This window comes from Marmota flaviventris, chromosome 1, assembly GCF_047511675.1.
Source record: "Marmota flaviventris isolate mMarFla1 chromosome 1, mMarFla1.hap1, whole genome shotgun sequence".
In the NCBI taxonomy this organism is placed as follows: Eukaryota; Metazoa; Chordata; class Mammalia; order Rodentia; family Sciuridae; genus Marmota; species Marmota flaviventris.
The window spans coordinates 123,787,916-123,815,358 of NC_092498.1; the positions used below are offsets into that span (position 1 = coordinate 123,787,916).

Below are 27,443 nucleotides of genomic sequence, written 5' to 3' on the forward strand. Positions count from 1 at the left end.
TAAGGTGCTCAGGCTGACCTAGAATTTGCCATCCTCCCGAGTCGCGGGGATCACAGACGTGTGCCACCGCGCCCAACCGTGTGTCTAATTTTTTTGAGAAATCGCCGAACCATATTCCAGAGCGGCGGCGCGACCTGTGCCTCCCGCCCGCCACCGACGTCTGCTTGCAGAAAGGCCGACCCTCGCCTCCCGCTTTCCGCTTTCGGGCGGAGCCCAGCGACTGCGGCAGGCACCCGGCCGGCCTTGGGTCTGGCAGGCGGTGACGCAAGCGTGCCACGCCCACCAGAGGCGGAATCCACGCAAGCCACGCCCGCCTACGACTGGGGAGGGGCGGGTCGCCGCTATCCCTGACCACGCCACTTCCGCCGGAAGGTTAGTTGTCCGGCTTTCTGTCGGAGTTAGTCCTGCCAGTCTGGAAAAGAGGCAAAAGAGTCGCAGAACCTTAAAGTCTCTTTCCGAAGCCTGCCTCGGTCCTGTGAGGGTCAGCCCAACACCGCTTGGGCCCGAGTGCGGCTGCGAACAGAGAAAGACACTCTTTATTCCGGAACGGAGATCGCGCGCAGGCTGTTTCCGGGGGGCTCGAGGCTGTCGCACCGCTGTGCCCCGCCCCTCGCGCGGCCACGTCTAGCCAAAGCTGCAGAGTCGGCGGTGCCGGGTGAGGGCCGCGGGCGGGGTTCGTAGGCGTGAGGGGCGAACGTCCCGGGCAGCGTCGGAGCACTGGGGTGAGGGTCTGGGGCTGCGTCGGGGGAGCAAGAGGACCGTGTCCGGGCAGCATGGGGGCGAGTGTCGGGGGCCTCGTAGGGGAAGCCTGGGGATGAGGGTCTGGGGGCACTTCGGGGGAGCTTGGAGGCGGGGGCCGGGGCGGCCACGAGAGGGGCCGGGGAGGCGCTGGTCAGCGGCGGCCCGCTCCAGTCAACCCTCTGTGTCCCGGCCTGGACACCTCCACTGGTCTCGGCATTGGCTCTATAAACATGGAGGCTCGCCCTACGCCTCTTGAATGCGATCTGCCCAGAAGACGTCTGCTGCTGCCGCTTGCTACTAGGCCAGCGTATTCAAAGTTTGGTCCTTTTACAGCTGATGACAAACGTGACGTGATGGCGGGTACTTCCTCGTTTGCCTCAGTCCTCGGCGGACTTTTTTGATTCTGATGCTCAGGTGTGCTTCACCATTTAGTGCCACGGTCCAGACAGAGAAGGACAAGGCGCTGTCCCCAAGCGTGAGCCAGACCAACAGCTCACTTCTTTGCACAATTGCTTATTAAGTACCAGTGGAGTAACAAGCCTTGTTGCAGATGTTAGGATATAGTGGTGAGGTCTCTGCCCTTACCCTGCTCACCTTCTAGTGGAGGGACAGGAATATCTAATAGGGCCATTACCAAGAGGATTGGATGGTGGTTGGGTGGAGTGAGCCTTTGGCAGAGATGATCTCAAGTCCAGACCTCCGTGTCAAGAAGCTACTGTGCAAAATTGTCAGCGAGGCATTTCAGGCAGAATGAATGGGAAATGTGGAGACACTATGGAGAACTAGTTCCGTGTGTCTGGGTGTAGAATGTGGCTGAAACGTATGAAAAAGGAGGAAGGCAGTAAGAGTAAGGGTGTAGAAGTAGGCAGGAGCCACATGGAATGTGGCTTCACAGTTTATGGTGAGAGTTTTGTGTTTTATTGTTAATAGGACATTGTAAACCATTTACAGGTGCCTCATGGCCATTGCCTTTATGACCCTTTAGCTTTCAGTTACAATAAACTTTGAGTGGCAAGAAAAGGAAATGAAAATCATATTAACTCTAAAGTGGCTTAGTGGTAGAGCATTTGTCTAGCATGTTCAAGGCCTTGGGCTTGATCCCCAGCACCACAACAAAACAGATAAACAAAAATAGCTGTTTTTCTCCAGTTGCTTTAGGAAGTTGTATTCTTTTTCAAGTGAGAATATCTTTCGTTATCTTTTACTGTCAGTTCTGACAAACAGTAGTTGAAGGGAAAATGAGGCTAATCTAATTGCACCTGTTTATTAAGGGCATGAGACAGATACTACCTGATTTTTATTTGGCAAAGTTTTGTATTCATTTCTCTTTTATTGATGAAGAAACAGGCTAAGAGTAGTTCAGAAATCCATCCAAGGAGTTGGGATTTGAGGCATACGTGTCCAGTTTGTAAGTCTGTCCTTACATCCCCATTGTAGAGTGACCTGGTTTTTGGTTTTCATTTGCATATATCCTGTTTGTATTTGGCTACTAGTGTGGCCTCAGCCACATTATCTTCTTCAAAAAATTCTGTTTTGTCTTTGGCAATGTTCTGTTTCTAATTCCTGATAGGAACAATCTCAATATGGAGGTTGGAGCTGTTGATGAGTGTATACTGAGTTCATGGACTCTGCTGAACAGGGGAACTGGAAGTTCTGTAGGTGTCTGAATTGATGATTTCCCAGTATGAAGTCCTTTGGCTTTAGGCAGGAGTGAACCTGAGTTTTGTGTACCTTCTAAAGTTCTTGGTGCAGCTTTGCTCAGTCTGCTGTCTAGGAAACTAGGAATGCAAGTGGTCAAAATGATACTATGGTGAGTCTGGCCTCTTTTTAATTAAAAAAAAAAAATCATGAAGTGGAGTGCACATTACTAATAACAGCTTCCATGTGACACATCCTTGGCTGTCTAATCCTCCAAGTTGCCCAGAGATTTGCCTTGACCAGCAGTCTGAAGTACTGGGGACCTGAATGACTGCGTCATGCTAACTAGAATTCAAGGGAGACTAATGCTGGACAAAGAGTGCAGTTTATTGCCCTTCAGGGAGAAGGACACTGCCCCAGGTTCTGCACTAGGCACAATCAGGAAATTCTGTCTGCTTGGCTGCTGAAGGAGTTGAGTGTGAGCATGGGCCATCTTCACAAGTTTCCAGAGTAAGTCTCAGTCTTGGGTTCTGTGCTCTGGAGGTCCATAGCATCCCAGAATCTAAAGGTGTCTTTCTCAGCAAGAAGTCAAAGAAGGGGAGTTGAGGGTGGAATATGTAATGGCTGTGGGCCCAAGCTGTTGTTGCCATGTTTGTTATTACTAATGGAACTTGAGCATCCTTTGCTGGTGTTCTTCCTGGACAATGTTAGATGAGGGTACTGTAATTACTTGCTCTAAGGCACATTTTCTTTGGGACTCCTGGCTGCCCTCTTTTGCATATTCATCTTTGTAGATAAGTATGGTCTCCTGAGTCCTGCTCCTCACTAGGTCACGGGGCTTCTCTGGACTGTGCCCCTTGTGTGCTGCTTTTCAGTTTGTAACTCCAGGAGCCATTCTCTGACCCTCATTGGAACTGGAGTTCCCAGGTATTTTCAGTATGAATAGGTAAGAGCTTTTCTGTATTTGAAAAGACAGTGTTGATACTCAGGCATTCAGATATTTTGTCACTTTGTTTTGGAACCATTAGCTTAGCTGCAGGGTGGAACTTGGCAGAGCCAAAGGTTAAGTCAGAGAGGTGTGCTGAGCACTTCTGTGAATGGGGAGGGTATGCAGTAGTGGGGAGGCTGACTTGGAGTGATGGAGTCTGCTTCTAGGGATCTTAGGGATCTTGGAGTAGATGGAACATGCTGCAGTGTGAGTGCTGTAGTGGGGCCAGGGGAAGTGTGGTGATAGCAGGAAGAGTGGGTGAGACAGAGGGACTGGCTTCTGCAGCCACACTTTTCATCTGACGTGCAGTGCATGTGGGAACTGTGGGAACATACAGTGATTTGGACATTAGCATCCCCACACAGGGCAGAGGTAAAGACATTTCAAAACTAAACTTTTGCTAAGAAATTTTGCAAAAGGAACATATCTGCATTGTACTGGTATTCAGTGGTACAGTGGATTTTCCATTTCACAATATTTATTCAGGTATATCTGTGTATCATTCATCTGTCCTTTAAGTGGCAAACTGAGAGGAAGGGGTCACCTGGGGCATTGTTTGATAAAGTGCCTCACTTGCTTTGGGGTGTCTTCACTGTGTGGGGTCCTGGCTTAGCTGACTCACACCAGCTGCATCTGGGATTGTAGCTGTGGATCAGGCTTAGTGGGTGCTCAGTGGTTTTCCATGTTCCATACAAGAACCTATAAAGTGGCGATGTTCAGAGAGGTCTGTGGGATGTATGTGGACAGGCTCCAGGGGTCTGTTCACCCCCCACCCAGCTTGTGACCAGGCTCCAGGAGTCTCTTCACCCCCCACCCAGCTCAGAAGTCTCCAGTGGTGAACGGTGTCTCTGATGGCACAGACCAGAGGGAGGTGAGAACTCACTGCACACGGGATCATGTTTTGGCCAACCTCAGTGACTCCCTTCATTTTTGTGACTCAGACAAGCTTTTGGTCTGACATGTAGATGTTACGTGTGCTGGGCCCTGTCAGTGAGGCAAACTCCCAGAGCCTGTTCTTTACAGTACTTTTGATTAGCTGCACTGGATTTGTAGTTCCTGTTGCTTTCACAGGTTCAGTAGTGCCTTCTAGTTACAAGCCCCTCAGCTGGTTTCTCATTAATGTTCTGTTTGTTTATGTTGTCGATGGACCTTTATTTTATTTATTTATATGTGGTGTTGAGAATCGAACCCAGTGCCTCATACATGCTAGGCAAGCGCTTTATCACTGAGTCACAACCCCAGCCCTCTATTCATGTTCTGAACAGCACTGTTATTAATTCATTGTCTCTAGCCCATAGGGTGCAGAGAGGAATAACTGGTCATTAGTTATGAGCACTAGGTCTGCACAGATGGCACTTCAGTACCTAAGCCATGGGTCATGTAAATAGGTGGGTTCTGCCCACCGCCAGGGGTGACTTCTTTCACAGGTGAATAGTGATGGAAGATGGGTGGAGTCAGATGCGCCTGCAGTATAGGCTTATTTTGTGTCAGCCTTTTTTTTTTTTAGAACGACCTACTTGGGATTCTTACCTGTAATTTCTATATGGCATTTGTAAGGTAGGAAGGAAGGTTATATAAGTTTTTCTTATCTACAAAACACGTTAAACACATTAAACAAAACATAGAATAATATGAATTTTTTTTCCTTAGTGATACTAGGTATTGAACCCAAGAGCACTCTACCACTGAGCTACACCCCCAGCCTTTCTTATTTTTTATTTTGAGACAGGATCTTGCTAAATTGCTGAGGCCTAGAACTTGGGATCCTCCTATCTCAACTTTCTGGGTAGCTGGGTTCATAGGCATGCGCCACCATACCCAGCATAAAACTTATTTTAAAGGAAATAAACGCCAGCATTTCTACAGAATTCTACATATACTTTATACATTTCTACAGAATTCTACATATACTTTATAAATTTCTACATATACTTTATCTGTTGATAAGAAAGAATTAATCATAGTATCAGTACACTTCAGAGTTGATAAACAAACTTAGGGTTAAGTTTTGCCCTTAAATTAAGCTTAGGAGGACAGATCAAAAGCCTAAGTTTGTGATCTTGGAAGTTCCCCCAGAACTCTCTTCGGCCAGCCCTGCAGAGACAGGAGGTGCCTTCAGGAAAGAGTTTAGGTGTGACTGAGTTAGCATTTTGTCCTCAAAACCCAGGAATTCTAGGGGCTGAAGAATTGCTTATTGAATGAGTCAGTCTCTACTTATTGGCAGTACAAATGCAAAGTGGGAATCAAATGTTAATTTTGTAATTTTTACTTGAAATCTGTCAAATGAATTTTCATAATATATTTTCTTTTTTCTTCCTATCAGGTATCATGATACTGGTTGGTTTGACTTCAAGCCATTTATGAGACTTCAAATCACCCCCAAAATGGGAAACAGAGTGAGGTCTTTCCCAGGAACTCTGGGCTGTTGCTGATGGTAGAAACCGAATGCACCTCAGGGTCACTTGTAGCCCTCAGTGTCAGCTCAGCTTGGGCCGTCCTGAACATGGACAATATGTTGGCCAAGCAGGACAGGCTCCTGGAGGACAATGCCAACAGTGGCACCTCAGCTTGCCCCGAGGCCCTCCTGCAGCCCCTGGACTTGCTGGCACCACCTGACCAGCTGGACAAAGCTCAGTGTAAGTGGCTTACCCCCATGGCTGGTGCTGTGCCTGTGAGCATAGTGTGGCCAGCTTGTGTTTGGAGAAGGATGCAAACATTTATTCATCCAGAGTGTGTGTAAGTAATCCAACAAGTGCTATTTTCAGTTGGCATTAACTTTAAATGAAGCACTGTTTGTATTCAACCACCTGGTTGTGCACCTTTTGACCCTAGTGGCTTCTGTGGGTCTTCACTGATATGTTATTGTTCCATACCTGGAATTCTGCTGTTTTGGTTGATTGATCACTGAAGGTCTCTCTCTTTTTTTCATTTCCTTTCCTCCCTCTCTCCCTTCCCACTCGCCCCTCTTGGGGTTGGCAAACTTCTGAGGAAGGAGGGCACTCTACCTCTGAGTCACATCCCCAGCCCTTTTTACTTTTTATTTTGACACAGGGTATTGCTAAGTTGCTTAGGGCCTCATTCAGTTGCTGAGGCTGCTCTCGAACTTGCAATACTCCTGCCTCAGTGTCTTGAGCCACTGGGATTATAGGTGTGTACCACCATGCCTGACTGGTTGCTAAAATTTTAATAGCTAGAATCCAGAAATGGTTGAGCAGGGATCTAAGGATTCTTGCATCGCATTTTTACATTAGCTGCTACATGAGAAGTAAAAGGTGAATTATGTACTTTGTTTCCATGTCCCTTCAGTCAGAGGCTGTTGATGCAGTATGTACCTTTAAAATTCTAGATTTTTACCATGTAAATACATGTAACTTACTAGCAAAAATTGTGTTCTAAGATGGTTCCGTTGATTATTGTTACCTAAGTGCCAGGTGAGGCAGGTAATGGCATTCATACTGAGACAGTGGCTTCTGAGTTGGACAGATGTGGAAACAGCTCTTAGGTCTGCTGCTTATGCAGATTCATGGTACCCATACCACAGGGGCTTGTGAGCATTAGAGGGTGCACAGCATGCCAAGGGGGCTGGAGTGTGGCTTGGTGGTAGAGTGCTTGTCTAGCCTGAGTAAAGCCCTGGGATCCATCCCCATACTTGATGAGCAACCAGTAAATGGTTATGTCTATTTTTGTTGTCTTCATCCTTAATGTTTATCCATAATTTGTCTTGTGTTTGGAAACAATTAAGTCTTAATATTTTTTTATTTTATTTTTTAATAAAGTCTTAGCATTTAATAGACTTGTAATAAAGTCTTAGTATTTATTGGGCCTTTTACTTTTAGACTTTTTAAAAAGTACAGTGTGATGCGTAAAACTTAATTTGTTATCTAAACAGAAAGTTTAGAAACTCACTCATCATAAAGTGGTATTAACCCAAGTAACATGAGTGTGAAATGTGGACCCCAGTGGAACTGGTGTGGGGTGTACAACAGACAGTTCTGTGGGGTGTTGGCGGGTCACTGCTTTACTCCTGTTCTGAGATCCCTGTGTGTCCTCTGGAGACAAAGCTGTGAGTGCTCTGTCAACAGAGACTGACATCTGCAAGTGACAGGCTCCGATTGGCTGACTAGAGCTGGGCATCTCCTGGGTGCATTACTGTGCAGCTCATGGGGCCCAGTAGTGGTTAAGGAGAGGTTGGGGCCTCTGGGCGGGCCTCCTTCCTCCTTCTCCTCAGCTGACAAGCTCACAGGTAGGCTTTCACCCAACAGGTGGTCATCAAGCATAGAGCATTTCTTTGCAGAATTGCTCCCATCAGCTTATCTACCTCTTTGCCTTAGATTTCTCATTTTTGAGGATAATATGTGCTTTGAATTGACTTTGGAACCAGCCCTTGAAAATGTGAGCAAGGACACTGCCAGTTAGAATAATTCTCAGCTTTATTTCAAGCTTTTGTTTCTTTTCCTATTTTTGAAAATAGATTCTTAGGAGATTTCTCATTGTTCTTGTTTACATGGAAAGGAATTGCCTTAAATTCTGTAGCCTAGGTGTGAAGGGTGAGGTTACTTACAGGGGAGGCTGTAATGGAAGCCCATTGTGTGGCTTGCCCCAGGAAGGAGGCATGGGCTGTCTCTTCTCACAGGGCTCAGTTGTAACACATGGAGTTGCTCCTGCTCCTACATAGCTGCCTGTCTGAAATGAGCTGATCTTGCTGCCTATCTGAAATGACCACCATGGTGGTCCAACATGTTCTCTCTTTTCAGGTACCAGCATTGAGGCTGGCAAAACTTCTGAGGAAGGAGGAAGCCTTGATGGGCCTGGCCAAGAGACCCTCTGTCAGAATGGGCCTGCACCACAGTTCTCAGACCCTCTGCTGCCTCTCACCTCCACGACAAGCCCAGTGGGTCCTGATGCCTCTTCAGGTGTGGCTGGTTTCCATGACAACCTAAGGAAGTCTCAGGGAACTAGTGCTGAGGGCAGTGTTAGAAAAGAAGCTTTGCAATCTCTCAGACTCAGTCTTCCCATGCAAGAAACGCAACTGTGTAAGCATCCGCTCCTGCCGGGCCCTTCCCCACCCTCCAGAGCGGTGCCTGACTGCTCCTTTGTGGACAGCGTGCCCTGCCCTATGCCATCTTATTACTGGGGGGCGGGGTGGTGTATTTAATGAATAGCTTCATTTTAAAGACTGAAAATACTGGTAGGTGTTGGAACTTCTCTGCTATTTGGTATTAGTGGTGTTTCTAGAGTCCCTGTCAGTCAGCCCAACTCTTGTGTCCTTTATCACCCATGTGGCCAACAAGCAGATAGGGGGATCAGTCCTGAGATAGTTCTAATTATACTTGAAAGTGTTCTTTTATGCCTTTTTTGTTTGTTTATTTGTTTGTGTTTGATACTGGTTAAGGAACTCAGCCTTGGGCATGGTAAGCAAATGCTCTACCACTGAGCTACAGACCCAGCCCTTTTCATTTTTTATTTTGAGACAGGGTCTCACTACATTGCCCAAGCTGGCCTGGAACTTGCCATCCTCCTGCCTCAGTCTCCCGAGCAGCTGGGGACAAGGTTGTGGCCACCGCACCTAGCTTTTTTTGCATTATTTCCATCAGTATTTACTTTCTGATGGTCTCTGGCATTTCAAAGTTGAACAAGTTCTGCACTGGCAACCTTTGAACCCTAGAAACCTCAAGACCTTTTCCTTAGCTTTGCATTTTGTGTGTACACATACATCAAATTTTACATGATGAGATTGTGTTCTCAGCTCCCTCGTTGTCTTGCACCCCAGGCAAGCCATATTTTCACAAGGTTCTTGCGGGCCTCTATAAACATGCTCAGGGCTTGGCTGTTGTGTGTGGTATTGGGAGTGAGTGCTGATCCTGTGTTGCAGTTTTCCCACTGGGCTTTATTACGTGGCATAGTTCCCTACCACCTGGAATCTCTTGGCCCCAGCACAACCAGGTCAGCCCCTGGCCCCTACTGCCTGCAGTCTTCCTGTCCATGGCAACAGTAAGCATTGCTGTGGCCAGCTTCCTGGCACACGTGTTTTGGGGGCTTTGACTCTCTGCTCTGTGGGCCATGCCTATGTTTGGTGCTGTCCCACCTGGTCAGATGCCAGGCACTAGGGACCTGTGTCGACACCTTTTCCCACATGCCTTCACCATGTGGACACTGTTTTTCTGCTTTTTGTATGTTTGTTTTTGAGACAAAGTCTATACAGTGCCCAGTCTGGCCTCAAACTCCTGGGCTCAAGCAATTCCCCCCATGTCAGCCTTCCAGGTAGCTGGGACTGCAGGTGTGCTCTGTCCACATGTGGGTGTGCATGGTGAGTGATCCGCTTTCCTCGCCACAGTCTGAGCATCTTGCTCTGCTGGCTACCCTGGGCAGTCTTTCTTGTGTGTTGTCTCTTCACACCTTGGCCTTTGTCTTCCCAAGTGTTGTGCTTTTTAAGGTTTCTGAAAATGGGCTACCAACATTTAAGTCAAGCAATGTCATAAATGCTGCATTCCTGATCCTATAGATTTTGTGCTCTGGTCTCAGGTGCCCACACGGCAGCACCTGCCCAGTCTGCACTACCCTGTTGTGGGGCAGTCTCCCACCGTCACCCTGACCTGAAGCTCTGTCTGGGTAGTTTGTCATCTAGCTCTGGTGTTGTTTAATTTACAGCCGTCCCATTTTGCTGATTGATGGCAACTTCTTGGTGGCCAGGGGCCTTAAGTGTGCCACTCAGATAAACTGGCCATCTGGGCCACACAGCCTTGCGAAATGTACTGGAGATCTGTTTGGTGATCAGATCACTAACAACAGTGGTCAGCTTCTGGTGACCTTAGCACTGCCTCGGTTTTAGGGATTTTTAAAAAAAATATTGCTTCCTTAGAATCCAACCATGACTGAAGAGGGTATAAAAAGTTGTTAAAATACTGCATTTATCTACTTTGGTCAACAGCTGGACCGTCTGGTGGAATTCCACCTGCAGGGCTGCGATGTTAAAGAAGACTAAAGCTCAGGCCCAGTCCTGGGGAGAGCAGCCCCAGGTTTGAAGCTGTAATACCTTTGCACTTTTCATTCAACCTTTTAACTACTCAAAGTAGGATGTTTGGGTTTTAATAGTTTGAATTTTGTTTTGGGGTAGAAAGTTATTTCCCATTCTGTCTTTGAGCACAACCTCTGGATTGGAGTCTGTCAGGAAGTGAATTGGCCAGCCCACCTCTGCTGTAGATTCTCCTGGGTATGCACTGGCAGTGCCCTGGAACCAGACTGCTCAGTCCTTTCTGTCCTTCAGGGAATAGTGCATGGGTCCTGCTGGCTTATTTAATTTTGCAAAGCCCTATAAGATGGCTCGTTTCTGTAGGAAATGAAACAAGCTATGGATCAGTCATATCCCCAGGTGTGAGTGCATGGGGGAAATTGTCCTATGTCATGATCCCATGGTGGCTCCTTGTATTGGTTGTCCCTGAGTATAGCCCCATCGTGGCTGCATTTGGGTCATGTTCCACCCACAACATCCCCAGGGGGTGAGCACCTTTAGCAGCTCCAGAGCAGAGTCCTGGCCCACACCAGCAGAGTGTCTTGAGCCTGTGCACACCCAGCTCTGGAGCCAGCTTTAAGTTCACCCCTTTATGTTACTAGAAGGCACTTGTCTCCTGTCTCTGGTTTTGCCAGGCAGACGCCTGTCTTGAGGAGCAGCAATGACCAGCTCTTTGGTGTGTCTCCTACAGGATGGACCCTCTCTGTGGTCAGTGGGCCAAAACTTATAGTTTTCTCTCAGTCTAGAAATTAGATGGCTGTGCATTTTTTAGGAGTTAAAATATTGGCAATTAAACGCAAAACAGCCACATTCTGGTTGCCAACTTGTTCTCTGTGCCCTGCTCCCTTATGTGCCTCTTAATGGACATTTCCCCTGAAGGCTCCACGATGTCGTCACTGCCACTGGAGGAGGAGGAGCAGGTCCGACTTCAGGCCCGGAAGCAGCTGGAAGAGCAGCTCAGACAATACCGAGTAAAGCGCCAGCAGGAGAGGGTGAGTCTCCTCCTGAGCCAGCTCAGAAAAGCTCTGCACGTAGCTGGGCATGGCAGTGCACGCCTGTCATCCCAGCAACTCTGGAGGCCAAGGCAGGAGGATCGCAAGTTTGAGGCCAGCCTCAGCAATTTAGCACGGCCATAAGCAACTTAGCAAGACCCTGTCTCAAAAAATAAAAGGGGCTAGGGATGTGGCTCAGTGGCTAAGTGCCCCTGGGTAAATCCCTGGTACAAAAAAAAAAAAAAAAAAAAGCTCTGTGTGTGTCGGGTGTGCACACCTGTTAATCCCAGTGACTCAGGAAACTGAGGCAGGAGAATTGCAAGTTCAAGGCTAGCCTGGGCAACTTGGTGAGACTGTATAAAAATGAAAAACTAAAAAGATCTTTGGATGTGGCTCAATGTATAGCACTCCTGGGTTTAGTCCCTGGTACCAAAAAAGAAAGAAGGAAAGCAAGCTGGCCCATGCTGTGTGAGGTGAGCTGTCAGCGCTGGCTCCGGCATGCAGATGGGTGGGGCTCTCATAGCTGCCGCTGTGCATGCATCCCCTTGGGAGACTCCAGCAGGGTCAGGTCAGGCCCATCTGGTCCTGCTGCCTTTGGAAGGAGTGCATTTTATTCCTGCATCTGAAAACCAGAGAAGCTGAGCTTGTACCTTTGCTCTCAGACCTGAGCCACCAGGCTTAGGTCTCCATTTACTTCATGAGTGACAATCCCAGTGAACTCTACTGCTGTACATGGTTGTGCCTTCTGCAGGCCAGGCACAGAGCTTGTGCTAGGATCACCTAAAGCGGTCTCCTGAAGCCCGTCACTTGGCTCTAGGCAAGGTTCTGTGAGTGCCCCATTTTTAGTTCTTCCAACTTTTTTGTGGGGTTAAAAATTTTAAAATGAAGTTATTTAAGATTTAAAGTAAACTAAGTTAAAAATTCATTCAGTGAGATTTTGTAAAAACAGTCTCCATCGGGTTAGCATTGTTCTCCTAGAAGAAAGTGCTGTTTTCAAGGTGCTTCTGCTCTGCAGGGGATGGGGGCTCTGCATAGCCAGGCCTGTCTCTAGGGTGCTCTACCAGGAGCAGTCACAGTGCAGGACAGCGTCAGTGACTGCTACAAGCTGGTGTCGTGTTAGTTCCCTGTTGCACCATGGGCCGGTGAAGAGGTGACTTTCAGGAGGAGAAACAGACTGAGTTAAGGACCTTGCTGGAAGTCACTCAGCAGTGACGCAGAACTCCTGTGAGGTGTGCCTCCCTGAGCCTGTATGGAAGTTCCAGACCTGCCTGAATCTTCTGGCATTAATTGATGAATGTGTCAGTAGTAGTGTAACACTCCAAATGTGAAAGTTTAGGACTAGTCCTCATCTTAAAAAATTAGGTATCTCAAATAACAGCTAAAAAAGTTGCATATAATCATGTAACAGGGGAGTGCTTCCTTAGTCCTGGACCTTGAGACTAGCTCACCATGTCAGGTCTGACATCAAGTCCCCACTCCCAATCTCCCACTTGCTCAAGGAGGGCAGATTGGAAGAGGCCATACTTCCTGCCTCAGCCCCTCTCATTCAGTCGTCCCCACATCCTGGTGTGGGAGCCGGAGTCAGGGTAATTTGGTGCTCTGAGTCAGCAGCCCCACTATCCCCACCAGATCGAGGCCACATGAGCATGGTGCTGTGCTTCCTGCTAGTTCATAGAGTTAGAGGTTCCCTTTGAGACTGAGGTTAATTCAGAGTGTGAAGTCACAGTAATGGGTCCCCGTGAAGACTTCTAGGGTGGTGTCAGCTGGAGTTGAGAGCGCCGAGTGAGCGAGCAGCAAGGGACTGGACCAGGAGTGTAGACTGTGCAGCCTGAGCAGTGCCTCAGGAGTCCTGCCAGGTGTGGTGTGGCCAGGGCACGCTGCCAGGTCTGCAGGACCCGGGCCTGCATGCTCTCATCTACACAGACAGCTGAGAGCGACCCATGTAAAGTCTGCCAGCATTTAATCAGTTTCTAGATTTGGACTGTAGTGTTTTATATCTTGGTGTATCTTGGTTGGTAATTTTCTGGAGGGGGGCTACTGGGGATTGAACTCGAGCACTCGACCACTGAGCCGCATCCCCAGCCCTATTTTGTCTTTTATTTAGAGACAGGGTCTCACTGAGTTGCTTAGCACCTCACCATTGCTGAGGCTGGCTTTGAACTCTGGATCCTCCTGCCTCCGCCTCCCAAGCCACTGGAATTATAGGTGAGAGCCATTGTGCCTGGCTCGGTTGGTAAATCCTTGACTATAAAATTATGGTAAAAGCTTTGGTGTATTTGTTGTTTTGATATTTATTGCCCTCCATGTAAGCTTAACTAGTTTACGCTCTGGTTTGCGGTATGTAAGATTTGTCAGTTTTCTTACCCTTGGCAGCTTTGGAAACAAAAGTTGAATGTTGAATTTTTCTCTCCTCGTGGTTCCTAATGCTGTCATCCTGTGTATGGGCTTTCGGTTCTTTTCATGGGTGTCTTTACTGTGTAGCTGCTGTGTATGTCAGGAAATGATCACTTCTTGGTGTATGTTGAAAGGATTTTTCCCTAGCTTCCATGTCTTTTGACTTCTAGCAACTTTTTTTTAAGGTTATCTTTGAGTAAGCATGATGATGAAGTTCTTTTTTTTTTTTTTTAATCAAGTTTTTTTTTTAGTTGTCAGTGTACCTTTATTGTATTTACACGTAGTGCTGAGAATTGAACCCAGCGCCTCACACATGCTAGGCAAGCGCTCTACCACTGAGCCCCAACCCCAGCCCAATATATATATATATATATATATATATACATATATATATATATATATATATATACACACATACATACATACATATTTTTTTTTTTTTAATTTGACTGAAAAGCCATTTTAAATATTCATTGTCAAAATCTGTCTGTTCTTATTTCTTTTGGGGTCTGTGTCATATTTCTAGAAGCTCTCCCTACTGGGAGAATATAAATACATTTTATATTCCAATGCTTTCTTCTTATACTTTTAAAATGTTCTTTTTTGCAGTACTGGGGATCAAACCCATGCCTCACCCATGCTAGACAAGTGCTCTGTCACTGAGGCACATCTCAGCCCAAGAATATGTTCTCAGTATTTGAATGTAACCCATCTGGGGTCTCTGGGCATAGAGGAAGAGGACAGAATTGGGACGCCTCGGGTATAGCCAGTCGGTCACACGCGCCGGCTGCTGCCCTGCATGTCACACCTGTCAGGCTGGTGCTGGGCCTCCACCCTATCTCACTGGCCTGTCTGCTGCTATCGAGTTCTGTGGCCCCATGGCCCTTGTCCACATCTGTACATTGCCCACCCCTGCCCTTCTTGTTCTTGTCCAGCTGCATCCCAGTATCCACGCTCTTCCTGCAGAGTAACAGGGTTGGACATTTCTCTGTGGGAGGAAGTCAGGTCAACATGGCAGGAACACTTCATGTCTCACTCAGGGCCAATTGAAACTTCTGGCAATACAGTAATACTAGAAGTGAAGGGGACATTGACAGGAGAAGCCCTGCTGGTGTTTGCAGATGTCAGTGACTGTGATGACTTCTTAGAAAACATGAGAGTCAACTGAAAACAATTGTTTGATCATATTTGGGTTTAGAAATTGTGTGTTAATACAAATATAAAAATCAGCAGTTACTCTGCCATAATCAGTTATAAAACCAGTGGGAAAAATAATAGAAATGACGAAAGAGAATTAAAGAAAAATGATAATGAGAATTAAAGAAAAGTACGATGTATAACACAAATGGTAAACATGAATCAGAGGGTTCAGGATCTAGATGAGAACTCCACATGACTTCTGTGTTGAAGGACATGTCAGATGTGAATCCAGGGGATAGCTCTAATTCAACAGGACTTTAGGTGTGTGTTTGGGAGGGTGTTGGGGGTTGAACCCAGGGTGCATGTCGTAAAAATGTACACAGCCTTTTTTAATTGCCCAGGCTGTGCTCCTCCTGCCTCAGCCTCCGGAGTTGCTGGGATTACAGGTGTGTGTCACCCTGCCCAGCTAGGACTAATTTTTTCTTAACCTTGAAAATATTATGTGTATTAGGAAGAAGGAAGCACAGTATTGGAGGGAAATCTTATCAAGGAAGCACAATGGGGAGGAGCCTGCTGGGGAACGTGTGCCTTTGGCCTCTGGTTGCTCAAACTGGTCACTGAGCACCACCCTGAAGCAGTGCACACCTGAGGACTAGTAGGCTGGCCACACCTGCACAGCAGGTGCTTGGCAGATGCTGGTCGGTCAGGGGGATGCCAGTGTGTGCAGGTTTGTGGGTGACAGTTTTAGGATGTTACTTGCTAATTTTAAACATATTTTTGTACTTTTGTTTCCTTTCAGTCTAGTCAACCTGCAACAAAAATGAGACTTTTTAGCACACTGGATCCTGAGCTCATGTTAAACCCTGAACACTTGCCAAGGGCCAGTCCCGTGGCTCTGACCACAGAGTACTCCTTCCTGCGCACGAGTGTCCCTCGGGGGCCCAAGGTGGGCAGCTTAGGGCTGCTAGCACATCCTAAGGAGAAAAAAAGTTCCAAATTAAGCAAAATTCGGTCCCTGGCTGATTATAGGACTGAAGGTTCAGGTGATGCTGGTGGCCCTGGTCCCACTGCTGATTCTGTCAGGGGCTCCCTGAAGCAGAGCAGAAGTAGCACCTCCATTGTTTCTGAGGTCAGTCTGTCTCCTGAGGCTGACGGCCGCCTGGAGAATGCCTCGCTGACTCGGGACAGTGTGTCTGAGGCTGATGGAAATGACAGCGACAGCTCCTCACACAGCAGCTTCTCCATCCGTGGGACTGGTGGCGTTCCAGGGAGCGTGGCAGGCACCCAGGGAGCTGCCTATGTGATCGGTGGCCAGGAGATTGCTGCAGAGGCCCTGGGCCAGTTCCCCTCAATCAAGGATGTGCTCCAGGCGGCAGCAGCTGCGCACCAAGACCAGGGGCAGGAAGTCAGTGGGGAGGCACGGAGCCGCAGAGACAGCATCTGTAGCAGGTGGGCAGCAGCATGGCCCTTAGCACTGCACTCTGGGGCAGGCCCCATAGTGTTTCCTTTCTAAGGCCACTTCCAGTCTTCACCTGACATCGCATTCACACACAGGTGTGTTGCTCAATGAGCAGTAGAATTAGGTCTCATCAGTGACCCTCTGCAACCAGGAAGACCTGTGGCTAAGACTGCACGGGTGTCCCTGGAGAGGCCTACAGTGGAGGCCACACAGTCTGAGCTCTGCTCACTGTGGGAGAAGGAAGCAGGGGTGTGGGATTTGGAGAACATGGGGAAAGGTGAAGGAGAAGTAACCACTGGCCTGTTCTCTGTTGGCCCTCTGCCTTTGCTCCCCAGCATGTCCATGGACAGCTCACTTACGGAGACACAGGATGAAATGTTGCAGGTTCTTAAAGAGAAAACGAGACTTGAAGGACAGCTGGAGGCTTTATCCCTAGAAGCTACTCAGGTGAGTGATGTCAGGTTGGTGTGTCTTCAGGAGTGGGCCACAGCCCCTTTGTCTCATTTGTCCCCTTGATGTGTTAGCCCTCTTGCTGCTTGTGTTAGTCCCTTCCCTCTGCCTCCCTGCATCGCCTTTGGGACTTGCCCAGAATGTTTCCTAGATGTAGGTACCTCACAGTCCATAACAGTTCAATTCTTCAGGCAGTTGGGCCTTTTTCTGAAATAGAGAGGTTTTCATCTTCCTTCCTTTTTTTTGCAGTGGGTTCTACTTTGTTCATCGTTAATTTTGCGGTATCTGGTTAGCCTTTGCCTGAAGGTGCTTTTCCCTCCCTTAACTTTGAGCCTTCGTTTTTGGTGTGTGGGGTGTAGTAGAGAAGAGCTAGGTGGTTGTCTTTCTGTCCACAGTTAGAGCAAGTCAGCTTAGTGGAATTCAGCCATGGCACTCAACTTGAGAGAGGAAACACCTCTGGGGTCCAGAGCCCATTTCCAGTGGGCCCGTGCTGCAGGGTGGAGGGCAGCAGGACGGCACCACGCCAGGTGCACATGGGGAAGTTAGCTCGCCTACCTGGCCACTGGGGTTTCATGGTTCGACAGGATCCTCAGTCACAGCAGCCATGTGGAGGCACGTGGAGCTGTCCATGGAGAGGTGGTCTCAGGTTTCGTAGGTGGCTCTGGTTTTTGTCCTTGTGCTTCATGCACTGCTTCAGAGTGCAGCTGTCCAGCCCTGCACAGGTCCGTGTCCTCCATGTATGCCATCTCTGTAGTCAGGAGCTTCATCACACTTTTTTCTTCTCCTGGGATGGCGCATTTGTGCTTTGGTATGTCAAAGCCAAATTGTTTCAGTTTGTATGGTGATACTCTAGCACCTCTGCGGTTGCCAGCTATCCTTGTTCTGCACCCTATAGAGCTCACTCAGTGTGGTTTCTCTGGGTGTTTTGGGACTGTTGGTAGTGTGGTTTACCCTCGTGCATGAGTTTTGGACTCCCTCAAATACCTTTATATAGATCTGGGGATGAACAGGAGATGCTGGTGGCAGGGTGGGGCATGTGCCCCAGCTTGCTTGCTTGTTTTATCGTGGGGGTGCTAGTGTTAGAACCTGTGGCCCTCGACATACTACGTGAACAGTTGGCCACAGAGCCACTCTCAGCCCTCACTTGTCGTCTTGTTGGGGCTGTTCTCAGCAGCTGCTGGGGCCAACCCTCTTGCCCTGCTCTGTCCAGTGTCACTCCTGGCTGCTCCTGTGGCCAGGCTGGAACCCTGGGGGCCTCCCTTGTAGCAGCAGCCTTTCCCTGCAGATGTGTGTGCCCATTTGCCCTGGATCTGAGCCAGACTGCCTTTGCCTGGGGAATCCCTGTTCCTGTCTGGTGTTCTCACTGTGCAACTATGTATGGTTTGGGAACAAATGTGCTTTCCAGTGTCTTTAACAGGGAATAGGTGCTCCCACAGCTCTACCTGAGTGCTGTCCTCTTAGACTGCTCACTCCCCCTCCTGTCTCCTGGGATTTTTTGGAAAATTGTCTTCTTTTGGGATAACAGTCATAGTGGAGTGACTAGGTGGCTTGGGGATCTAGGATTTCAGAGTAAAACTCACCTTTCTGTCTCACTGGTCATTCCAACAGTCTTGATAATACTCTGGATGGAAGTGAGTCATTTTTCTGAAGCTGTTGTGGTTGGGGGTCTTTTCAGGCACTTCAGGAGAAGGCTGAGCTGCAGGCCCAGCTGGCGGCCTTGCACACAAGGCTGCAGGCACAGGTAGAGCAGACCCACAGCAGCCAGCAGAGGCAGGACTCCCTCAGCTCCGAGGTGGACACTCTGAAACAATCTTGCTGGGACTTGGAGCGAGCCATGACTGACCTGCAGAACATGCTGGAGGCCAAAAATGCCAGCCTGGCATCCTCAAACCATGACCTGCAGGTGGCAGAGGAGCAGTACCAGAGGTTGATGGCCAAGGTGGAGGACATGCAGAGGAACATGCTCAGCAAGGACAACACAGGTGGGCGTATGGCACCATACTCCCGCCTCTGGCCACTGTGGCCTGGCTGTGGCTGCGGGATGGGTTAGCTTAGAGTTGATGCCTGGGGTATTGATTTTTGCATAAACTCGGGATTCTCTTCATTTTTGTGTGAGCATCCAGGGGGATGGGTTAGATCTCAGAAATTGAATTTGAACCCTTGACAGTCAGGAGTAGTCATTCCACTCATTGCCTCTGGTGCCTCGTAAGTCCAGTGTGGTGGGGGAGGAGCACAGCCTGCTTGTCTTCCACTCACTCTACATGCTTAGGCCTGGATTGCTGGTTGGTCATCCTCCTCCCATTGTGAAGTTCAGCATTTTAGTTTGTGGGCTTACTAGAGAAAGCCAGGGAACTGTCCTAAGTGGTCACACACAGATAGCCCCTGCCCTTGGTCCCCTCCATTTGGGTACTGAGAAGACTGGTCTGCTCACACCATGTTGTGTGTGAACAGGATGGGAAAGAGAGTGAGGCAGAGTGGGAGACTGAGGACCAGAGCATTAGGGACACAGAAGGCCGCAGGCTGCTCACCTACAGCTCTTGTCCAGAGTTGTGAGGTCTCAAGGTGGGGCTGTGAGGCTGGACGCCGTCTCCTGACCTGAAGGAGAATCGCGTGCACTGTTGTCCACAGAGAGGGCCTGCTGAGCCACAAGGTGCTCTTTTGATTGCTGTTAATTTTTCAACTATTCAGCATTATTGATACTCAACCCCTTAAGAAAACTACAATCCAAAAATTCCTGAATACCAAGATAGCTTTATACCTGTTGGGGTTTGGGGCCTCTCTGGACAGTACTTCTGGGGCAGCAGACACCTAAGCATGGGTGAGTGGCTCAGTCGTGGTCAGCAGCCTTGCTGAAGGTCCTGCCTGAGCTACAGGCTTCCCTGCTATGTGTGTTGTGGTTACAGAGTGAGGCAGGTCCTTCTGTAGCCTAAGGACCACACCACTCTGAACTCTGAAGTACTGCACATGGACTCATGGGCCCTCTTGAACAATCCTGTTCATCTTTCTTTAGAAGTTTAGGAAAATATCTTCAGAATGACTAATGCTTTCGTTTTTTTTTTTTTTTTTTCTTTTATAGTTTTAGATGGACACAATGCCTTTATTTAATTTGTTTATTTTTATGTGGTGCTGAGGATCGAACCCAGTGTCTTGTGCATGCTAGGCAAGCGGTCTGCCACTGAGCTACAGTCCCAGCCCCATGACTAATGTTTTCTTGAATTTGAAGTGTAATTTAATTTTAAAATATGTGGCTTTTTTTTTTTTAATACTGGGAATTGAACCCAGGAACACTTAACCACTGAGCTATACCCCTAGCCCTTTTTTTTACTTTAAGACAGGGTCTCACTAAGTTTCTGAGGCTGACCTCAACTCGCAGTCCTCCTTCCTCAGCCCCCTGAGTCAATAGGATTACAGGTGTGCACCACTGCACCCAGCCTGACTTATTTTATTGGTATTGGGATTTGAGTTGATATGGCTTCTGTCTCCCCTCCTCGCCCTCCTTCCGCCTTCCCTTGCTGGTGTTGAGTTGGCCATACGTGCAAACCAGCAGGTGCTGGTGTAGAACCAGCAATATGTTGCCCTTGCCCAGTGTGTATGGCTGGTGGACTCCACAGGTGGTTCCGAGATGATAGCCATGGTGTCCACAACAGTTTCATGGACGCAGTTGGTTCTCAGCAGCACTCACAGATGCCGTGACTTACAGTGTGACTTTAAGTAAACTTGCATTTATAATCCCCAAATCAGGGCTCAGAGCACTTCTGTGCTCATTCACTCTAAATATGAGAGTGGAAGATTTTATTTATGTATTTATTTATTTATTTCGTACTGGAGCTTGAACCCAGGGGTGCTTCACCACTGAGCAACACCCCCCAGCTCTTTTATTTTTTATTTTGAGACAGGGTCTTGCCAAGTTGCTGAGGCTAGTCTTGAACTAGTGACCCTCTAGGCAGGATATTTGAGATTCCAGATGCACGCACTCCCAGCTGAGGCATTAGGAGTGACATTGTGCTCTCTTGCTTTCCCTGAGACTTGCCCTCAGCTCAGACTATGAATAGGTGTTCCCTTTGTGGTCTGTTTGGTATCCGTTGTGCATTCTGTGCTTTTTGCAGGTTGGTTTTGGCCCCACACACTGTGTTTTTAAGTGTGAGGAGGCCAAACTATTTCATGGAGACACATTAACTAGAGATATTTTTTTGAAGCTTGTTGGCTAGTGGATAGAGCAGCTGGCTTTGAGCCAGCTGTTCATGAGTAAACAGATATTAAAGAGGCGTCTTTAAATAAAATCACATGTAAATGAAGTTTTATGTTGGTGGGGTGATGAAAATGTGAATGAGGCTTAGAGGAACATAGCCTTGTGTCCCCAGGAACAATGACAGTGCTATATTCATGGAACCTTAGGAACATAACCACTGAGGTGGCAGCATCACCTGTACGTCTTACTCGCTGTGTAGCTTGACTGTGTGTCAAGTGTCTGTGGAGAGGCAAGGCTCCTGGGATACCAGGTAGCCAGCTGAACGCGACTGACTGTTCCCTTCCAGTGCATGACCTCCGACAGCAGATGGTGGCCCTGCAGAGCCAGCTGCAGCAGGTACAGCTAGAGCGCACGACCTTGACCAGCAAGCTGCAAGCCTCCCAGGCAGAAATCGCGTCTCTGCAGCATGCTCGGCAGTGGTATCAGCAGCAGCTTGCCCTGGCTCAGGAAGCCCGGGTCAGGCTGCAGGGCGAGGTGGCCCACATTCAGGTACGGCCCTGGGACTCCCTTCAGAGAGAAGGCATGTGGTGGGCAGGCATACTTCCTGACTCCTTGTGGAAGGACACTTCTGCCAAATCATGGGTGCATTTTACAGTCTACTGACCACTAGGAGAACCCATACCCTCTCCTCTGCAGGTGCCTTCCAGCTGCTCTTTGGATTTGCTTCTAAAGTGCCTACTTTGGGAAATCTCCAGCCAGTCTCTTCCCACCTCCTTGGCCTTCACCTTTGTGTCTGTGGGGTCTCGGACTCTCCCTCCCTGGCTGCTCTGTGGAGTCCCCTCCCTCACCTTCTCCATCAGACACTAAATGTGGCACGTGCTCCTTCCCTGCTGGAGCCTCACCTTTTTCTGGCTGCTTGAACTCAGAGATGTAGAGTCATCAGACCGCCTTGGAGGACACTCTCCTCTTTCCTCTTCATTTGTTAATGGATGTAGACTGTTAGCTGTTGGTTCTTGTATGTGGGAGTCTGTGCTGACCCACATGTCTTCGGGGCCCAGGCAGCACTGGTGTGGTGCTTCAGCGTGAGGCCTGGCCCGTGGCCTGTGGCAGCCTTTCTCTTGGTATAGTTTTGGTTCTGGGGATTGAACCCAGGGGTGCTCTACCACTGAGCCACATCCTCAGCCCTTTTATTTTTTATTTTGAGACAGGGTCTCATTAAGTTGCTGAGACTGGCCTTGAACTTGTGATCCTCAGCCTCTAGAGTCTAACTAGTTAGAAAATTTAATGTACTGTCCAGGCTACTGTGCATGTATGAGGCTGGACTATTTAAAGCCACATTAAGGTATAAATAATTGAGAGGCACTCTGAAAGATGAAAGTAGAGGAGTGGAGGTAAGTGGCAGTCCTCCCTGCCTGCCTTGTGCCTCTGGTGCAGGTCCAGTGTTCTGAGTTAGGTTTCAAACTGCTTCTGAGCTTCCCCTTCTGTTCTGATAGAGGATGCAGGTCAGGCTCTCTGCTTCCATTATCTTGAAGCAGCCCCAGCAGATGTTTCCCTCCCTTGCTCCAGCAGCTTTTCTCAAGCCCTGCAGCCCACTGCTCTGTCACACCTTACATCTTGTGGTCCAGGAAGGCCCACTGGGGATAGTTGTGGCATGGGGAGGACCAGCCACAGCCTGTGCCCTTACCTTTATTCAGCTCTGGCTTCCCTTTGCTCCTCTCCCCTGAGGGTCCTGGCACCAGGCTGCATGAGATGGTCAGCTGAGGTAGCATGACTATCCGTGATGCCTGTATGGGTTTGGTCAGTTCAGATGAGCTTGGTCAGTTCAGATGAGCTGCTTACTGGGGTTCAGGTACCCTTGGTAGGAATGCCTGTGTAGGTCCACCACACTACACAGTCTTAGTTTGATGACCTGACTCTGGGTGGCCTGCTTCCCCTATTTGGCCCACAGGATCCATAGTTTAGCCCAATGTTTGAGGTGGGATGACTTGTGGTGGGCACGGGGAGCAGAAGCAAGGCATGCGGGTGCTATCTGGGCATGTTGTGAGTGCAGCGAGGGACCATTGGTGGCAGAGCCTTGCTTAGGTGGCGTGGGATCTGCACTTAGTGCCAGAAACTGAGCACCTGCTGCCTCGGGTCTCTTTGTGAAGGTCGGACAGATGACGCAGGCTGGTCTGCTGGAGCACCTGAAGCTGGAGAATGTGTCCCTGTCCCACCAGCTGACAGAAACACAGCACAGGTCCATGAAGGAGAAGGAGCGCATAGCTGTCCAGTTGCAGAGCATCGAGGTGAGGGTGCCACTGGCTGCCAATTTCTGCCTGGCTTTGGGTCACGCTGGGAAGTGTGAGAGGCACACATGTACATGTTTGAACCCACACTGCAGGCTTGAGGTGTACACGCATGTGTGTTTGTACCCATGACGCCAGCTTGAGGTGTACATGTGTGTGTGTTGGTACCCACAATGCAGGCTTTAGGATGTACACGTGTGTGTAGATGGTACCTGGATGTGGAGAGTATTTAAGAGCATTTTGAAACATTGTTTTGAGCAGTCTGCAGTGACAGCTGTGCACTGGGGACCCCACCCCTCCTGGCCCACAGGTCAGGAGTACCTTGGAGCCCTTTTCCTCCAGTCCCCAGCCATGGATTCTTGTCACCTGGGAATAGAGCTGGGCCCAGAGTCTCTGTGGGGACAGTGTTTCAAAGCCAGGTGCTGATAGGTGTTTCCACCTGCTGTACCCGTACGGCTGTGCCACCCTCCACTGTCCTCCCTAGGCACAGGAAACACACTGGCTGGGGCCTTGACCAGATTCCCTACCTGTGAGAATCTGGGTGGTTTTTAACTTCTGTTAGTCTAGTTTCCTTTGTATAAATCAGGTAGTAATACCTACTCAATTTCCTTGTTAGCAAACCTGTAGCAGAGAACAGTGTGAGCCATCTGTCATTTTGTGCTGAAAATGCCACCAGGCTGCCTGTCCTGACCCTTTGTGGTCACGCAGCTGCAGTGGGTCGTCTGGCTTCTCGTCTTCTCATTACTCTGCACCTACCCTTTTCCCTGTGGACCACACAGCCATTTGACTTGGATGATGGAAGAGAGTCTGTTGAGTCAGCCATAGTGATTAAGGGCTCTGTGTAAAAGAGCCAAAAACATTTCGAGTTGTGAATTGATGTCTTTTTTCTTAACAGTGTGCCAGGAACCAGATCTGGTTGGTCAGTCTGAATGTGAGGAATGCCATGCTTGGGATACAGTCCCTACTGTCTCCCTGTGTTCCTAAGTGGTGCTGGGTCAGGCGGCAGTCTTGTCCAAGAGAACATCCTGTGAGGCACTGTAGGGGACAGGGTGCCACCCACCTGTCCTCGCGAGAGCAGCGGCTGGGAGGCTCACCCAGCACTTGATCCCATTTCTTCTTTTCCTGTTTTTGAGATGGGGTCTTGCTGACTTGCTCAGGCTGATCCTGAAGTCCTAGGCTCAAACCATTCTCCTCCCTCAGTCTCCTGAGTAACTGGGACTATAGGTGCTGCCACCACAGCCAGCTTGATCCCACTTCTTTTTTTATTTGGTGCCAGGGATCAAACCCAGGGACACTTAACCACTGAGCTGCATCTCCAAGCTCCCTTTTTTAAAAATTATTTTTGTATCTATTCTTAGGTGTTGATGGACCTTTACTTTATTCACATACTTATATGCAGTGCTGAGAATCGAACCCAGTGCCTCACACATGCTAGGCGAACAACTCTATCACTGAGCCACATCCCCAGCCCTTTTTAAAATATTTTATCTTGAGATGGGGTTTCGCCAAGTTCCTTAGGGCCTCGCCAAGTTCCTTAGGGCCTCACTAAGTTGCTAAGCCTGGCTTTGAACTTGCCATCCTCTGGCCTCAGCCTGCGGATCACAGCGGTGTGCCTCCATGCCCAGCTCTGAATCTAGTTCTTAAAACTGGGTTGTTTGCCTGCTTCTCTCAGGTTGGTCTGGGCCAACTGGGAAAGGAGCCTCTTGCCTCATGGGAAGGGCCAGTGTGTTAACCTCTTAGGACTCCTGGAGCAGTTGAGACAGGATGGAGGTGTGATTGATGGGCCTTTCATGGGGAAGTGGGTTTTCCTGTGTAGTGTAGGGTTTCCAGTCCACTGTTGATGACTAGGTTTTCCTGCTCTCTAAAAAGCAATTGTTTCCTGGGTCCAGGCCGACATGATGGATCAGGAAGCAGCCTTTGTGCAGATTCGGGAGGCAAAGACGATGGTGGAGGAAGACCTGCAGAGGAGGCTGGAGGAGTTTGAAGGCGAGCGGGAGCAACTGCAGAAGGTGGCGGATGCAGCAGCCTCTCTGGAGCAGCAGCTGGAGCAGGCAAGTTGTGGCTACCATCCTGGGCCCCAGGCCTACAGAGCCTTGCTCAGACTCGTGAGCACGTCCAGCTGCACATAGTGGCTGTGGGGTGGGCACTGACAGCACAGGTTTACATTGGGTAGTCTGTTGAGTGTGTGTGAAGGACCATCACCAGACCATTGCCGCTGCCTGCGCACCGTGTTTGGGCTCTACTTCTGTTCATGTTCTTCAATAGAATTTTCCATAGAAAGGACCCTGCAAGGAGATCACCAGAATTATTTGAGTCCTGACAAGGCAGAGGTGTACATTCTTGGGGCAGGGTGAAGAGAGCCTATCAGGCCTGTCTGCTGCTTTGCAGGTGAAGCTGACTGTGCACCAGCGGGACCAGCAGCTGGCGGCCCTACAGCAGGAACATGTGGAGCTGATGGGGCAGCTCACCGCCACACAGGAGGCCCTGCAGGCCCGGGGGCAGGCCCTCGATGACCTGCACACGCGCTACGATGAGTTGCAGGTGCGGCTGGAGGAGCTGCAGGGGGAGGCTGCCTCCAGGGAAGATGAGATCCACTTCCTACAGAAAGAGAAGATTGTCTTGGAGGTGGCTCTGCAAGCGGCCAGGAGTGGCAAGGAGGATCTGGACCAGGAAGCAAGACGCTTGGAGGAAGGTACCGAAGAGACCTCAGAACGCCTGGAGCAGTTGAGACAAGAGCTGGCTGTGAAGTCCAGCCAGGTAACCCTATCCACTGCTGTCACGTCTTGAGCTGATGGTGACCACCGGGTCCTTTATTTTGTCATATTCTTTCATAAATGTGGGTGAACTATGGAGGAATGCCAGTGGCTTGTGCTCTGCCTGCTCTTGGGCTTGCTGCTGAGCCTGGAGAAACCAGTTGTGGGCAACTGAGTTTCCTTTGGAGCTGTTGAAGGTAGTCTTCCAAGAACCATCAGTTCTGTTGAGATTGTGGACTCAAAGAGAAGCTGCAGGAAACATGGTTTCTGGTAGTGTGTGGAGTGGGGACAGGCAGTGGCGTGACTGACATAGGCCTGGGTCCTCTGCCATGCTATGCTGATGGGTGAGAGCACAGTCTGGTGAGCAAGACATAAATGGGGTAACTAGTGCTGGGACTGGGGGCAGATGGGAGGAGGATGACCTGGAGGTAAGGTCAGCCTCTGGGTGGCTGTCTTTAGATTAGCTCAGAAGGGTCACAGAGAGGGCTTCACTGGTACCTTTTCCTCAGGGGTGACCAATTTAGAGGGAACATCAGAGATCTTTATTGTCATCTGGTAAAAGGACTCTGCCTGCATTGCTACTGATAGTTGCCCATGGATGCTCTCGGGTTGTGATGATTTCCCAGAGGTAGCTGGAGGGTACAGGCTGGTGCCGCCAGCACAATGGGAAGCTGTTCTCAAGTCTCATTGCTGACCAAGGGGATCAGAGGCAGTCCAGCTGGGAAACAGAGCTGCCTTCCAGCCACCGAGTGCCCAGCAGCTGGCCATCCCTCCTAGCCTTGTTCAAATGTCACATCCTCAGGCCTCTGAGACAACTCTGTCCACATAGAATTTCAAGGCTTGAGGACTCTGGCTCCCTTTGCCTCCTTTCAGTCTTTCACTGCTTTAGGGTCACAGGCATGTGATGAGTAGGGAGGTGGCATTTCTGAGCAGCAGGGGGATTCCTGGGGAGAAACTCAGAACCACCCATGCCAGGGAAGAGTGGCCCCGCAACCCCTGGGCTTTCAGGGAATGATGTGGACACAGAGCCGCATCCCTGAGCCCATAGCCCCAGACGGGTCTGATGATGTCTGCTGTTTCTGTCACTTGGTAGCCTGGGGAGTCTTCCTGCTGTGTCACATGGCTGCTTCAGGAGCATTTGTTGTGGTGGCTGAGAGTGTAGCCTGGCAGTGGGGTGCTTGCCTGGCATTCCCAACGCCTTGGGCTCCATACTAGCACTGGGCTGGTTTTTGAATCCTGGGACTCTCCATGTGGAGATCTGATAGGGCGGGTCTAGCTCCTGGGAGTGTAGTCCTCACAAGCTCCCGGGCAGTGGGGGTGGGTGAGTAGTGGGTATGTAGGGCCTGGGGACCTTCAGACCCTGCCGTGGACCCACCTGCCACCTGTTTTATAAGTTGAGGCTAAC

The 27,443-nt window shown here is 49.3% G+C and overlaps 1 protein-coding gene across 5 annotated transcripts in view; it reads left to right on the top strand.

Moving 5' to 3' along the window:
• The first annotated feature begins 397 nt into the window (after nucleotides 1-397).
• The window catches only part of Golga3 (golgin A3), a 45,126-nt gene continuing 18,080 nt past the window's right edge, over nucleotides 398-27,443 (top strand). Inside the window, exons 1-11 of one of the 5 annotated variants that reach the window (XM_071615823.1) lie at nucleotides 398-722; nucleotides 5,691-6,003; nucleotides 8,122-8,400; nucleotides 11,256-11,368; nucleotides 15,702-16,351; nucleotides 16,697-16,808; nucleotides 18,487-18,793; nucleotides 21,347-21,549; nucleotides 23,148-23,285; nucleotides 25,175-25,336; nucleotides 25,674-26,042. In XM_071615823.1, coding sequence (XP_071471924.1) covers nucleotides 5,799-6,003; nucleotides 8,122-8,400; nucleotides 11,256-11,368; nucleotides 15,702-16,351; nucleotides 16,697-16,808; nucleotides 18,487-18,793; nucleotides 21,347-21,549; nucleotides 23,148-23,285; nucleotides 25,175-25,336; nucleotides 25,674-26,042 — 2,538 coding nt within the window. In that variant the 5' untranslated portion in view covers nucleotides 398-722; nucleotides 5,691-5,798. Of the gene's footprint in view, nucleotides 723-5,690; nucleotides 6,004-8,121; nucleotides 8,401-10,326; nucleotides 10,394-11,255; nucleotides 11,369-15,701; nucleotides 16,352-16,696; nucleotides 16,809-18,486; nucleotides 18,794-21,346; nucleotides 21,550-23,147; nucleotides 23,286-25,174; nucleotides 25,337-25,673; nucleotides 26,043-27,443 lie in introns of those variants that run through there. The other 4 variants (XM_027952001.2, XM_071615826.1, XM_071615830.1 and 1 more) reach the window with 4 other exon arrangements.